Source organism: Manihot esculenta, chromosome 10 (genome assembly GCF_001659605.2).
Source record: "Manihot esculenta cultivar AM560-2 chromosome 10, M.esculenta_v8, whole genome shotgun sequence".
In the NCBI taxonomy this organism is placed as follows: Eukaryota; Viridiplantae; Streptophyta; class Magnoliopsida; order Malpighiales; family Euphorbiaceae; genus Manihot; species Manihot esculenta.
Genome location: NC_035170.2, coordinates 612,500 through 626,821, shown reverse-complemented (window position 1 = coordinate 626,821; position 14,322 = coordinate 612,500). Strand labels below are relative to the sequence as shown.

Here is a 14,322-nt window from a genome sequence, read left to right as displayed (position 1 = left end):
CTCTTCTAATATTTTTTCTTTTCAATTCTGCCTAACAGTTATAAATCTTGGCTTGAGCCTATCTTTATCACCTACTCGTGCCTACTTCAGCATTCTCTTTGGGTTGCAGCACAACGATGTCAAAGGAGATACAGCATAAACTTGGATAGGTTCTTTGTACAATATTAAATCAGACATACGTCCCATTAAATATTTACTGTTATATGCTCCTTGGTGCTATTCAGCTAGCAACTTCTGTTGAATGGCGAAAGACAAATAAAACTCAAATATAAAATCTTCTTTCCACATCTTTAAAGGTAAAACTATACACTTATTTGCTTTGGCTTATTTTCAACAGTGATATTAAAACATCATGCAATATGCAGTTGCAAAGGGCACACATGTCAAATTAGCGACAGCAGGGTTAAGCACCAAATAGACCCCAACCTAAAAGTCGACAAAATAACCTCATCCATATGCCAACAATACTAGATATATAAACTGAAATGCCCATGCCACAATGCAGAAGATCAACAGATTTCAAAAAGCATATTCATTGACCAAAACTTCTAAGATCTTAAACATATGTAATCGTTAATAGATACTCAAAGAGTGAAATTTCAAAATATTTCTTCCAAAATTCTAGTAGTATCATAACAAAGCATGACAGGAAATAAATCAAATTATCAAGCTCTAGCAGCAGTCCCAACCCCTGCAGGACGAATTCCTTGACCAGGTTGTCCAGGCTGTCCAGGCTTTGGCAAGTCATCCTGAGATACCACAAAAGCAAGGAATAAAATTTTTAAATAATGCATGAAAATAGTCATAGCTCAAAGCCACGTCGAAGGAAATTGTATACACAGTTTTTTTTAAAAAAAATACTATTACCTTAGCAAACCAAATAATTTCAAGAAGCTACAAACCAAGGAACCCTGACCCTAAACCAGGTATTATCAAATATGATCACACCCTCATAATAATCTAAGATCCAGCTAAAAGATGGAAAGGAAACACACTGCACCTATGATCAAATAATAATGGAATGGGAATACGAATGTTGCGGAATTAACATCCCCCCATGTTATATATAAATTCTCTTAAAAAGCCAGAGAAATAAGTTAATATGTTTTCAGAAGCATGATGAGAAGTTTACTGAATAAGTTCTTGTTATAAGATAACAAGGAAAAAGGATCAAATAGGAAATATCATAAAATTGAAGATGCCTGACTCTAACAAAATAGTTTACACAAGTTATACTACAGACTTATTACTTAATGAAAAAGATGCGAATACTGAATAGTTACAGGCACTAATTCAATTACAACTCATCTACATTTTTTTATTTACAATCTATAAAATAGAAGTAATTCTAATCCATCTATTTTAGTTTATTTTAGGGCCATGGGTGTAGGACGTGCTCGGTGTGACTACAAGCTGTGGGCCGCTGACTACATTTGCGAGTTTTCCAGTTGCATCTCACTCAACTGAGTTTACTTTTCTTTTGGGTTTTATTCAACATTGCTGCTGTTGGATCATATGAAATCTAGGCTGGGATTATTTGAGATTTAGAATTGAGAAATTTTTGTCAATTGATTTTATTTGAGACTTTGATTTCTGTTAATGATGTGTGTGTTAGATTGGGAAGAAGGTTAGTGTCCTACGTACATGATTTTCCCCATAGAATTGATAAATCAAACCAAACAATTTTTTCCCAGTTGGATTCAAAGTGGGCCTTCAATATATAATTTCAGCAGTTCTGTCATTTGATTTTCAGGTTCAGATCCAATCCCCCATAACCTAAAATGCAATCGCCATTTTAGGCCCAAAACCAGACCCTTATATAAGTAGATAACTATTATCATCAGCTAGACACTAGAATGTAATTATGTTTTTAACAAATTAACAGCAAAAACTGCATGAGCTGGGCCCTTTGTTTGGGGTATAGCATGAGCATCACAAAGAAATCATGACAGGAATAAAACAACAAATTAAAACTAAGACTCTAACAATAACAGCAACTAACATGGTACAATTGCAATCTCAATGGTATTAGGGGCAATAAATAAAAGCATAGAGAAAATATTTTTAAAAAAAAAATAGTACCCTGCGCCTGAGGAAGCGCTGTGGTGGCTCACGGTTCCTGCGCTGAGTGCGAGAGCGAACCCTCACAACCCTGGAGTGAATGGCACATGAAACACAGTACTGCATCTTCACATACAGCTTGGGAAGTACATATCCTGCAAAACCAAATAAATCAATCCATAAATAATCAAATAAATAACAAATAACTATACAAAGTAAGAGGAACAGAAAGATAGATAAACCATCATAGACGCAAGAATCCTGAACATCCCTCACAGCAGCTTGCTCGACGATGTTTCTCACAAGAAACCTCTTGATTGCTTTGTCCTTTCAGGTGTTGCAAAAAAACAAAAAAACAAAAGCCAAACAGAAATCAGGAATCCCAAACGAAAATCAAGTCAATGAATAAATAAATGATTCAAGTAGGTATGTACCTTGGGGCAGCATTTACCGCAGTTGGAGCAGCGGATGAACTTGACGTGTCCTCGGCCGTGCTTGTTGCGACCGCCGTTCCTACGCTTGAATGTCTGCGAAAATTGAAAAATATTGTCAGTGAGATTATAATTAGATTGAGATTAATGATGAATGGAAGAGAAGAAGGGGAGCTAACCATGGCGGCGAGTGGTGGTGTTTCCTGGATACAAATGTGGGATATGCGCAGGTGCCGCTAGGGTTTTCACAGGAGGAAGCAGTTTGCTTATTATTATATTTATATATACAAAGTGGGAAGAGGATAATGTAATTACATAAAAATACCTGCTGTAACACTTAATAAATAAAATTAATATAAAGATTAAATAGTAAATGTTTTAAAAATTTATTAGAATGTATTTTTTAAGTTCAATAAATTAATAATTTTTTTAGATTAAATAATTTTTTAAAATATTTTAGTAATTAAATATAATAATAAAATAATATTTAAATTAGCATCACAATATAGTTTTTCTTGGCAAGAAAATTAGTTCAACATGTGTGGATAATGAAATGATAAAATTATATATTCACACTTATAGTTTTTTCATTTAAATTAATTTTAAAATTATACAAGTTAATTTTTTTAGCCATGTTTATATAATGGCTTATTTGATATATAATTCTCTAATTATTCTTCCTTCAACATAACAAATAGATGTATAAAAGCTGAAGCAAAAGGAAGTCATACTCTTTTTGTTTAGTATTCTATTTTTTAAATTTTTATAATTTTTTTTTTCAATTTGATTGGAGCAATTTAATTTTAAAATTTTAATTAAAACTTTGAAAACTCAATTCCGATGCTTCTCTAATTTAATATTTAAAAAAAATTAAATAATTTTTTTTTTCGAAGATTAAGAGAGTAAAATTTGAAATCTTTCATATTTACTCAAATGCATTTTATTATCAGACTAAATTTACAAGTATAAAAAAAAATTAAAATTAAATAGTTAATGTGTTTTTTTCTATTCTCTTTAAAATTTATTAATTAATGAGATTATTAAAAATAATAAAGGAAAATGATGTTATATTTTTAATATTAAAATATATTAATAATTATTTAAAATAATCTAAAATTTAAATTTATTGTATTTTTATATAATTTTACAATAGTGCAAAAATTCTACTAGTTTTAAATAAAATTGGAGAATTGAGTATATATCATCTAAGTGCATTGCAAAAAGATGGCCAACATAGTAATACATCCAAGCCATAGGCTCTGCTGATAGTTTCTCTGTCTTGGACTTGCCTCTCCTTTTCTTTCTTTCTTCTTCTTTCTCTTTTATCTCTTTTTTTTTCCCTTCTTTTTTTCTCTCTCTTGTATCATTTCTTTTATTCAAAATCTTCGAAGAAAATGCCTGGAACAGAGCCTCAGGCCTCCTTTCTTGGTATAATCAGCATCCGCCGAAATCAGGTTGACATTAACCATGATCCAGAGCTAGAAGACCTCGAGCTTTTTCAAAGGCATGTAGTTGATCGTTTCGGTGATTTGTTATCTCCAATGGAGGATGTAGCTGCTTCTTCTGAAACTCTGCTCTCTATTTCATGGCTAAGGAAACTTGTAGACGTTTTCTTATGCTGCGAAGCTGAATTCAAAGCTGTTCTAATAATGGGTTGTGATCCTTCTCAACTTTGCAAGCCACCGTTGGATAATTGATTCCTGAACTCCTGGACAGAGCTGTTAAAGCTCTGGATATATGTAATGCCGTGTCTAGTGGGGTTGAATCTGTACGTCAGTATCAGAAATTCGCAGAAATTGCAGTCTCTGCTTTGGAGCAGAAGCCAATGGATGATGGCCAAGTAAAGCGAGCAAGAAAGGCATTGAATTCTTTGTTAACTGCGATGAATATAGATGATAAGGAGAAAGGTTTTAAGGGTGCAGATCGAACATGGTCTTTCGGGAGGAGAGGGAAATACAAATTCTGCAAATAAGGAGCAAGTTCCAGGCTACTTCCGGTCACTTTCCATGATCGTCGCTAAAAATTGGTCTGCTTCTAAGCAAATCCAAGCAATGTGTTCCAATCTTGTGCCTCCTCGAGGTGGAGAACCTACAGGACTTGCATTACCTGTTTATGTAATGAGCTCCGTTATGGTGCTTGTGATGTGGGCTCTGGTGGCTACTCTGCCTTGTCAAGAGAGGAGTGAATTGGCGACGCATTTTCAGATTCCAAGGCAATTAACGTGTGCTCATAGCATGACTGGGCTGCAAGAGAAGATTGGGGAGGAATGGAAGAAGAAGGAGAAAAAAGGTTCGATGGGGTTGCTGGAAGAGATAGATAATATGGAGAAACTGGCGCTGAGTTTGATTGATATTGCAAATGGGTTTCAGTTTCCAGGGGAGACAGAGAAGATAGAGGAGGTGGCAGCTCAGGTGGCTGAGCTTGCAGAGATTTGCATGAGAATGGAAGAAGGTTTGATACCTTTGCAGTCTTGCAGACACAGATTAGAGAAGTGTTTCATACAATTGTGAGGAGCAGAGCAGAGGTACTTGAAATGTTAGACCATGCAGCCAGACTTTCTCAACCTACGACATAGATTTGAACACAAAGGAACATAGATTTGAACACAAAGGATTTGCTAAATTTTGTGCAAAATCGTAGTCTTGAATTTTGAAACCTTGGGAATTCTCTGGTATAAATTGTTCATGGGTTTGTAAACATGTCCATGTAGAAGCTAAAACTTGAATATATATAGGGCTTTTTTGTTTCTTCTTTTCATTTGGCTTGTATAGCAACTTGAACTTAGAGAATTTAGGATTCTGGATATATCCCCACTGTCACTTAATTAAAGTTTGATTTGTGATTTCTTAATCTTTTGTTACCCAATTTGAGGTTCTTGTACTTAGAGAGGAGATAGTAGCAAATTATTCATTCTGAGTTTGGAATCAAAGTGTTTTATAAGGTGGGAAAAATTGAGTTTGATCTGGCTATGACAAATGCATCTAAATACAGATCATGTTGAAATAGGATAAATTTAAAAAGATAATTACCCTTGATGAGTATCCTAATAGCCTGGAAAATGCCTGCTATGAGCTGATATAAAGAGAGTAAAACGTTTCATAGGAAAATTTATAAGACATATTGAGTTGGAAGAGAGTAATTTTCTTAAGCTTGGTTCCCTTGGACATTTCAGATGCTTCAGTGCTATACAAATAAAATACCCTTTCCAACCATATTCATTATCCTCTATTTGGATGAAAATTTGGATGAAAATTTTATGAAAATACAATTCAATTGAATTTTTTTTAATTCAAAAAATTTTCATTTTAAAATAAATTAAATTTATTACTTAATTTTATAAAAATTTATTTAAATTACTTTTTTATAAAATAATTTAATATTATTTTAATCATAAAAGTGTCCGACAAAAATTAGCGCATCATGTACATTTAGCAAGGAATCCGAAAGCTAAATGATTTCAAACGCCTCTAGATTAGCAACCAAACAGTTGTTAAAAGACCAAAAAAAAAAAAAAAAAAAAAACCAATTAAAAAGGGAGGTAGAAGAATTTCTGATAATAGGGGAAAATATGGGAGTCTCTATATTCTACAACATGATCTCATTATATTACATCTTTTAAACATAGCCTACATACAAAGTCATTTCCATCAAAGGATGGAAAGCCCTCTAAGCTGAAGAAAATTCTTTTGCATAAACTTCACTTGCATAGTTCCAATTCATTACCTTCCATATGTTCGTAAGATAGTCTGATCTTGCATTTTTGTACTGCAGCATGGAGTAAATAAAGTTTCCAAGTCATGACAACCACAAAATCAAAAGGAAAAAAGGAAGCTAACCATCACAAAGAAACCACACGTTGCACAATTTAAAGACAAAAGTTCACCTGTAAGTAGTATGCGTGCTCCCAAACATCAATACCAAGCAATGGAACTAAAGTTGGTCCTTTAGTTACCAATGGATCCTGTGACAAGAACCAAAGCACATAAGTTCAAAGGTTGCAGCACAATAATAAATTTCTAGAGGAGATTTGACATCATCTGATATAGAAGTGAAAAATATGTGAAGACATGTGACTTTCTGCAGCTTCAACAATCTGCTTCAGATCCTCAAAATTTTGATAATTAGTCCAACATAAGATTCATCTCACGTTATAGAGCTTGCAACATAAGCCCATACACCTCATGTTTATATATGGAATCCGTATATATGAAGTTGGGAGGACTTATAGAGATCTAGCAGGCTCAGTTCTTATGGAATGCAATTAGTTGACAGTGTGTTTGTTATCCATGGAAGATTTTAAAGTAAGGAATTGAGAAGTTCGAGAAAATCTATTAATCATCAAGTTTACTTTACAACAACAATTGTGAATTTACCTGATTAGCAGTAGTCTCAACCACAAGCTTCTTAAATTTTTTGTCCACAGCAAGCCACTGTTAAGATCAATAGTTATGGACAAAACACACGAAATTGAGTAAACAGATTAAAGCAGTCTATATCAGATACAAACACAAACAGAAAACCATTTTTTAGAATTTTCAACAAACTGATTAACTTACCACCCATCCAGATCCTTGTACAGCAGCACCTTTTGCGTTCATTGTTTGTGTTAACTTTTCCAATGAGCCAAAATCTGTGTCAATAGCCCGAGCGAGAGAACCATGTGGGGGTTCGCCACCTCCTTCCTGTCATGCACCAATTGTTAGGCAAAGCAAGCAATCAAAAGTTGTATCTAAATAAATATCAATAGAATAATAAACTTACACGGGTGGGAGCAAGATTCTTCCAGAAAATGGAGTGGTTGATATGACCTGCAGGATAAATAATTTGCCATCAGTCAAAGAAAATGAATGACACTAGTGAACAACATTAACAAGAATGTCAATATAAACAATACGTACCAATATGCAGGGAGATCAAAGGTAGGATACAAAACTGAATTATTTTACCTACCAATATGCATGCAAGAATAACACGACAAAATATTAAAAGTTCCTTTTCCCCATTGTAAGGTAGAACATTCGCAAATAATAATCTAACCAAGTGGTACCAAATCATACTAGGTTACTCATACTAGATGTTATGCTTTCTCGTAACAATCAAATCTACAACTCTTATTAGATATAATGATGTTTTCTTCATTCTAGTCAATTGATGCTCCTATAAGGCTTTTTCATATGTGTTAAATAAGAAAAAAAAAGCTAAATGTATAATTTAGGCACTGATTTTTGTGCAAAAAGTTAGTTAACACCTTTATATTATTTTTATTGTTAAATTTTTAATGCCTGATCTTAATGTAATTATTTAACAGAGTTATCTTTTTTTTGAAAGCATTATTTAACCGAGTTATAACATGCTTTTAATTAAGTGTTAAATAATTATATTTCTCTAAATAAGCGTTAAATAATTATACTTTATAAAATTTAATGGTCTAATATGTAACGACCCGAAAATCGAACCGCTACTGGTACTAGGATCCAGGTCGGCTTAAGGCCGCCGGGACCCGTAGCAAGCCTGACATAAAACCTGTAAACCTACTTAATCCCATACATAATCAAGAATATCCATAAAAATTAAAACTTTTCTTTCATACATTTTCTCATACACCAAACTCAACCTATGCATGCACTGAGCATAGTAAAAAACATAAGCATTGACCCCTCTGTGGGATCTCATCAGTGCCCCAAAGGGCGATACAATATATGTTGAGTTGGTTTACATAAACATCATAAAACATCTAAGATCATGTATTAAAGGGATAACAACATTCTATGGTCAAGCACACCTCTATCATCCATAAGTCTCATTACATCACATGTCTAAACTGTACTTTTACATAACATCAAATACATTTATCATGTCCACACTATCTATTACATAAACAAGACTTCTTTACTCTTGCGGACCTCTTGGTCTACCCTGTACCTGCAAACCTGGGCTCTAATAGCTCACCCCTCTCCCAAATTTCTCAGGTTTGCAGATAAAGGGTAGACCAGGAGGTCCGCAAGAGTAAATAAGTCTTGTTTATGTAATAGATAGTGTGGACATGATAAATGTATTTGATGTTATGTAAAAGTACAGTTTAGACATGTGATGTAATGAGACTTATGGATGATAGAGGTGTGCTTGACCATAGAATGTTGTTATCCCTTTAATACATGATCTTAGATGTTTTATGATGTTTATGTAAACCAACTCAACATATATTGTATCGCCCTTTGGGGCACTGATGAGATCCCACAGAGGAGTCAATGCTTATGTTTTTTACTATGCTCAGTGCATGCACAGGTTGAGTTTGGTGTATGAGAAAATGTATGAAAGAAAAGTTTTAATTTTTATGGATATTCTTGATCATGTATGGGATTAAGCAGATTTACAGGTTTTATGTCAGGCTTGCTACGGGTCCCGGCGGCCTTAAGCCGACCTGGATCCTAGCGCCGGTAGCGATCCGATTTTCGGGTCGTTACATAATATTTATATTTTATAAAATTTAATATTAATGGTTACAAAGTGTAATTAACTTTTTGAGTCTACTTTATGTAAAGATAGAGGACTATGCATGTTATGTTTTTATAAAAATTTGCATAATCAATTTTAATGAATAATTGCACTCATCAAGTTAAGTGCATCTAAGTAAATTTAAAAAATATCATATTTTACTCTACTAATCCCCGATTCCCATTTAAAAAAAAAATTTCTTATGGATAATTGAGTACCATTAATGATCAAGAGAATTAAAAGCATCCAGTAAAGCAAAATCTTGCTCAGCTTATTAAGCAATTAATTTTCTCATGTCACAACAACAACGTTTTCAGAATCTATACAAAGCAAAAGTGCCTTTTGGTAACTTTGTAGAATTTCTGTTTTTGGCTTTTTTTTTTATTAAAAATAATTTTTTAATTTTTATTATTTACTTCTTAAAAATTATGTATAAAAACAGGTCTATAAATTTTTATATAAAAATAAGTAGTAAAATATTTTTTTCAATATGATATTTAATAATAAAATAAGGATACAAATAAATTTTATAAATAATTACACATAAACATAATAATAAATTATTTTTATAAAATATATAATATTATAATAAAAAAAAATTTACGGTTTAATTCCGATAATATAGAAATAACGTATTAGTTAATTTTTTAATTTTAAAAAATATATTAATATATTTTAGCTTTTAAAAAGTTGATTAGTTATTTTCTCTCTTAATTCTAAAATTTAAATATTATAAAAATAAAAAAATTTTATTTAGTTCTTATGATATAAAAAATTTATTAATTAATCAATTAATTTTAAAAAATATGTGTTAATTGAGATTTTTAAAAAATGTAATACTTAATATCTCCATCGATTTTAGTTTTATAAAATTATTTAAAATGCTTTTAATATAGAAGAAATAATTATAATTAGTTGATATTTTTATAAAACTAAAAAACCAATTAATAATTTTTTCACCATGACTAAGTAATAAATAGTCATCATAAAGTATTTAAAGGCTAAACTAATTTAAATACTGTAGAAATATTTTAAAATATTTTTCAAAATCAAAATATTACTTACTTGAATTTTTCAATATTAAAATATTAAATAAAAAAATTTACTTAAAAAAATTTAAAATTCATTCAGGTGTAATTTTCACTGGTTGTGTCTCAACTTTGAGGGTATTTTTAAAGTGGTTATTAAACTTCGAATTTCCTTTTTAAAACTCTTTTAACTTTAATTTTTACATTAAAAAACTCCATCAAAGCTTTCGTCTAAACAGTTACGTGAATGTTTCATTTGGGATTTTAAAAATAAAAAATTTTATTTTCTCATATGTGGAAATGAAATACACATTATCTCTTCTCTCCAAGGAAAAGGGCTAAAAGAAAAAATCTTTTATTCATTCCTCTAAAAATCTCTCCTCATAAATTTCTTCTCAAATCAGAAAAAAAAATATGAAGTTATGAGAAAATAGCCAGAAACTACAATGGAGTAAAATAACACAAAATCCAAAATCATTGATTTTATTATCATCAAAAGATATGCTAATTTATTTCAGTTGCATAATAAATTAAACATTCTATAGAAATTTCCAAGAAAACTTAAGTATAACGAACCATAAGAAGGAAAACCAATAAGCAAAATAATTTTCAAATGAATTTGTGTTAAATAATCATCCATGCATAGAAAGTTAAAAGGCTAAAATAATAATAATAATAATAAAAACAACTCAAACACCATTGCAACTAACTCTATCAAACAAAAGGTAAGGAAAATAAATTCAAACATGTTGCAAAACCAAGTAACGATGCCCACTTAAAATCTCAAAATAGTAAATCCCACTAAAACACTAAATTCACTGCCTAACAAAATATTATTGAAGATATTTATCTACAATGAGAATTGAAATTAATTTTGAAAATAGCACCCAATTTTAACCTAGATGATCTCAAAAAATTACAAAATAAAAATTTACAACCTCTTAGTAATATGAAAAGCTCTTCCTTACTATTGTCTCTACAACTCTCTCCATAGGTCTACAAATGCAATAATCTTCTATTAACTAAACTCTATATAGCCTTAGCATTATTTCTATTCAATTCGAGAGTCAAACAAAGCATATGTAAATTATAGTATCAAAAACAGAGATTGAAATTAAAACGAAGATCATGTTTATGAAGATAAAAAATGAGAAATTTTGAATTTTCTAAGAAGGAAAACCAAGATGAGACTGAATAGGTTTTATTTATGAGAAGGAAAAGTTTTTCAAAATTCAAGTTATGCATGTTGGAGAGAGAAAGAAGTTTTTTATGTGAGAAAGAAAAAATGAAAGTGAACAGATTTTATTTTTTAGAAAGGAAAATTTTTCCAAATCTCAAGGTTATGCGAGTCAAAAATATATTTTTTATTTTATAAATATATATGGGTAAGCTATATCATCTTTTAAATGGAAAATTGGACGAAAAATGGTAGGAAGGAGTTTTTTCTTATAAACATTAAAGTTTAAAGAATTTTTTAAAAAAAATTAAAATTTAGTGATCACTTTAAAAAAGTATTTTCAAAATTGAGGGACAACTAATAAAAAATATCATTACTATCTGAATATGAAAAGAATAATTAATAGATATTTTTATAAAATTGAAAAACTAATTGTTAATATAAAGTTTAAATAGCAAAAATTTTAATATGTATGATTAATTAGTATATTGTTAAAATTTTAAATATTTTATTATATATTTTTAAAATTGAAAATTTTATTTTTTTATAATAAAATAAAATTATTTTTTTATAAATTAATTGAATGAATATATATTTAAAAAAATGAATTTAATTAAATGATAATAAAATTTTAAAAATTATTAATAATAATCTAATAAAAGTTTTGTAAGAAAAGATAAAGAGTTGGATAAAATATATGATCAGACACAAATATTTGTAATTTGTAATTTGTAATTTTTGAATATTTATTGATTTCAAGAACTTATTATATATTGTTTGCTTTTAACACAACCAAAATCAATTTATCCTAAATTTGCATACGGAAATCCAAATTCAATTAATCATGTACTAAAAAACTCAGTCAAAACAGCTCAAAATAAAAAGAAATAAGCAATAACATATGACGGAGAAAAGGAACGAACCTCCACCGTTGAACTTGATGGCGCTGTGCAACTTGACAACGGTGGCAGAATCGCCCTTCTCCATAGCGTCATGAAGTTGCTCAAGAGCCTTATTATAGTTAGTAATATAAGTCTGATGATGTTTCTGGTGATGAAGCCGCATTATCTCGGCACTAATAACAGGCTCTAGAGCGGCATAATCGTAGGGGAGATCAGGGAGCGAGAAAGTCTGGAATCCCCGCAGTTGTCCTAGCCCTAGCCCTGTGGTGGCCATGAAGGTGGAAATTAGGGTCATCCGGGCGACGAGAGAACGGAGAGCCATGGATTAGATTCTATGTGGTATGATGCTGGGTGCTGGGTGCTGGGTGCTGAGTGCTGAGTGAGCGCGTAGCTGAACAAAGAAAGGGTAGTTTGGTTTTGGAGATCGCGGAGTGAATTAGAGAAGCAAAACGACAAAAGGAGAAAATAAAACCACGTCTCATGGAGGCGCGACGCTTGTCAAATCACAGGTCACATCTTGCTTTCTGTCGCATAGGCTTGACCCATCACCGCTCATGAAGATCCGTGGCCACACTCCACGTGGATTATGTCATTTGAATTTTACTATTCCTTCTGGATGAGGTTCGCCACACTTGATGAAGGTTTTTTATTCAACGATTCCTCCGTAATCATTAGGAAAAAACGTCAACAGCTATTATTTACTTGATAGCTTCTAAACTGCTGTTGAAAAAATTAAAAAGTACAGAATTATTTGCGATCACTGCTGTCGTTTGAAAATTTCAGAAAAAAAAAATTCTATTTTTTTAAGAAATGCTATATATATATATATTATTTATTATTATTTACTTTTTATTTATTTATTATAATAAAAAATAAATATAATTTAAAAAATGAAAAATTATATATGTCTGTTCACTCACATTAGTTTATGATAATTATAATCTTTACATTTAATCACATTAACGGGCAAAATTTTTAATTTTGTATTCTAATTTTTTAAATTTATTGCTATTATAATTAATAGTTAAAATAATTTTAATTTGATGCATATATCATATTCAACTTCTTCCTAGGTAATGCTACATTAATTTACTCAAATTATAAATCTCATTTTCATAAATACATATATGCAAGAAACACACAAGTTAAATTTTCTTGCAATTCTAAATTTTTTATCTAATTAGTATACATTTTTCTAATTGCATTCAAATTTTGAGCAACTTGAAAGACTAATTTTTATTTATATTTTCTTAAAACTTCTTATACAATTGAAGCTAGTTTGTGACGAGTGTTCAAGAGAATATGCTTATTTAGTTTATTGATAGGGGCTAGTTTTGAGCTTTGTTTGCAATAAGCAAAACTTGGCTTTACGTTCAGACAAGAAGCTGGACTTTGAGTCTCGAATAACTTCTATGTGTTTTCTGTGTTGTCTATTTTTTTTATTACATACATAATTAATCAAAACTTGATCTTTTCCTCCTTGATTAAAGTGTGGGAATAAGTAACTTGTATATAGTACTATTTGGTTTGTTATTTCCTCCATTTTTGTTTTCAGAAGCTAATACCTCCATTTGCAAGCACTACATTTTTATCTTCTGGCTAATACCTCCAAATAACTCCATAGAAATGACAACCCTATAACATTACCATCATGTAATATATCGAACATGACAAAAAGCTTCTTGAAAACATTAAGGATGTTCCTTAATGAAATCTACAAGAACTAGAGATGTAACAGTATAAATACGTGTGAGGTGGAGATAATTAATTAATAAAGCTCCTAGCTTTCCATAATTAGCCAGCTTTGATTTCCATTATCACTGACTCATTAGTCAATATTTCAGAATAGATCTCTGGTGAAAATGTGCATCTCAATTGACTCCCCAGGAACTTCTCTTGATGAGGTTTTGGAAAACTGCAGCGGGAAAGAAAATGGCAGAGTTGACGTTGGAGGAAGAAGCTTCATTGATATATATCTTGGGTGGTTCCTGAAGATTAAGGTGATCATTTTCTTTCAATAATAGTTAATATATAATGGAATATGCATGCCATGCAATAAAAATAAAAAAGTTAAAAGTTCATGCTTTATATATTATTACAATGTAGAATCTATTTATTACCAGTTTTAATATAGAAAACTTATCAGCGTCAAGGTATTTATACACCAACGAATAGAAAGCCATTAATATGCTTTTGTGAGTGAAACTTATTATGATTTTAACATATAT

At 30.7% G+C, this 14,322-nt stretch overlaps 2 protein-coding genes and 1 pseudogene across 3 annotated transcripts; 1 reads left to right on the top strand and 2 right to left on the bottom strand.

Annotated features, from left to right (window-relative positions):
- Nucleotides 1-517: 517 nt before the first annotated feature.
- LOC110624095 (40S ribosomal protein S26-2) lies at nucleotides 518-2,809 on the bottom strand. Of its 2 annotated transcripts, XM_021769178.2 has the most exons (5): nucleotides 2,672-2,809; nucleotides 2,496-2,588; nucleotides 2,304-2,388; nucleotides 2,083-2,216; nucleotides 518-749 (listed from the first exon to the last, which is right to left on the bottom strand). In XM_021769178.2, the coding sequence occupies exons 1-5, from the start codon at nucleotides 2,672-2,674 to the stop codon at nucleotides 666-668; spliced, it is 399 nt and encodes a 132-aa protein (XP_021624870.1). In that variant the 5' UTR covers nucleotides 2,675-2,809; the 3' UTR covers nucleotides 518-665. The 2 variants fall into 2 exon arrangements, with proteins under 2 accessions (XP_021624870.1, XP_021624869.1); XM_021769177.2 differs by having other exon boundaries at nucleotides 2,083-2,388.
- Nucleotides 2,810-3,759: 950 nt separating this feature from the next.
- On the top strand, nucleotides 3,760-5,472 carry LOC110624000 (annotated as a pseudogene).
- A 537-nt stretch (nucleotides 5,473-6,009) lies between these two features.
- LOC110625303 (superoxide dismutase [Mn], mitochondrial) lies at nucleotides 6,010-12,528 on the bottom strand. Its single transcript, XM_021770916.2, has 6 exons — nucleotides 12,116-12,528; nucleotides 7,254-7,300; nucleotides 7,049-7,174; nucleotides 6,866-6,922; nucleotides 6,376-6,453; nucleotides 6,010-6,257 (listed from the first exon to the last, which is right to left on the bottom strand). The coding sequence occupies exons 1-6, from the start codon at nucleotides 12,414-12,416 to the stop codon at nucleotides 6,159-6,161; spliced, it is 708 nt and encodes a 235-aa protein (XP_021626608.1). The 5' UTR covers nucleotides 12,417-12,528; the 3' UTR covers nucleotides 6,010-6,158.
- Between the last annotated feature and the right edge of the window lie 1,794 nt (nucleotides 12,529-14,322).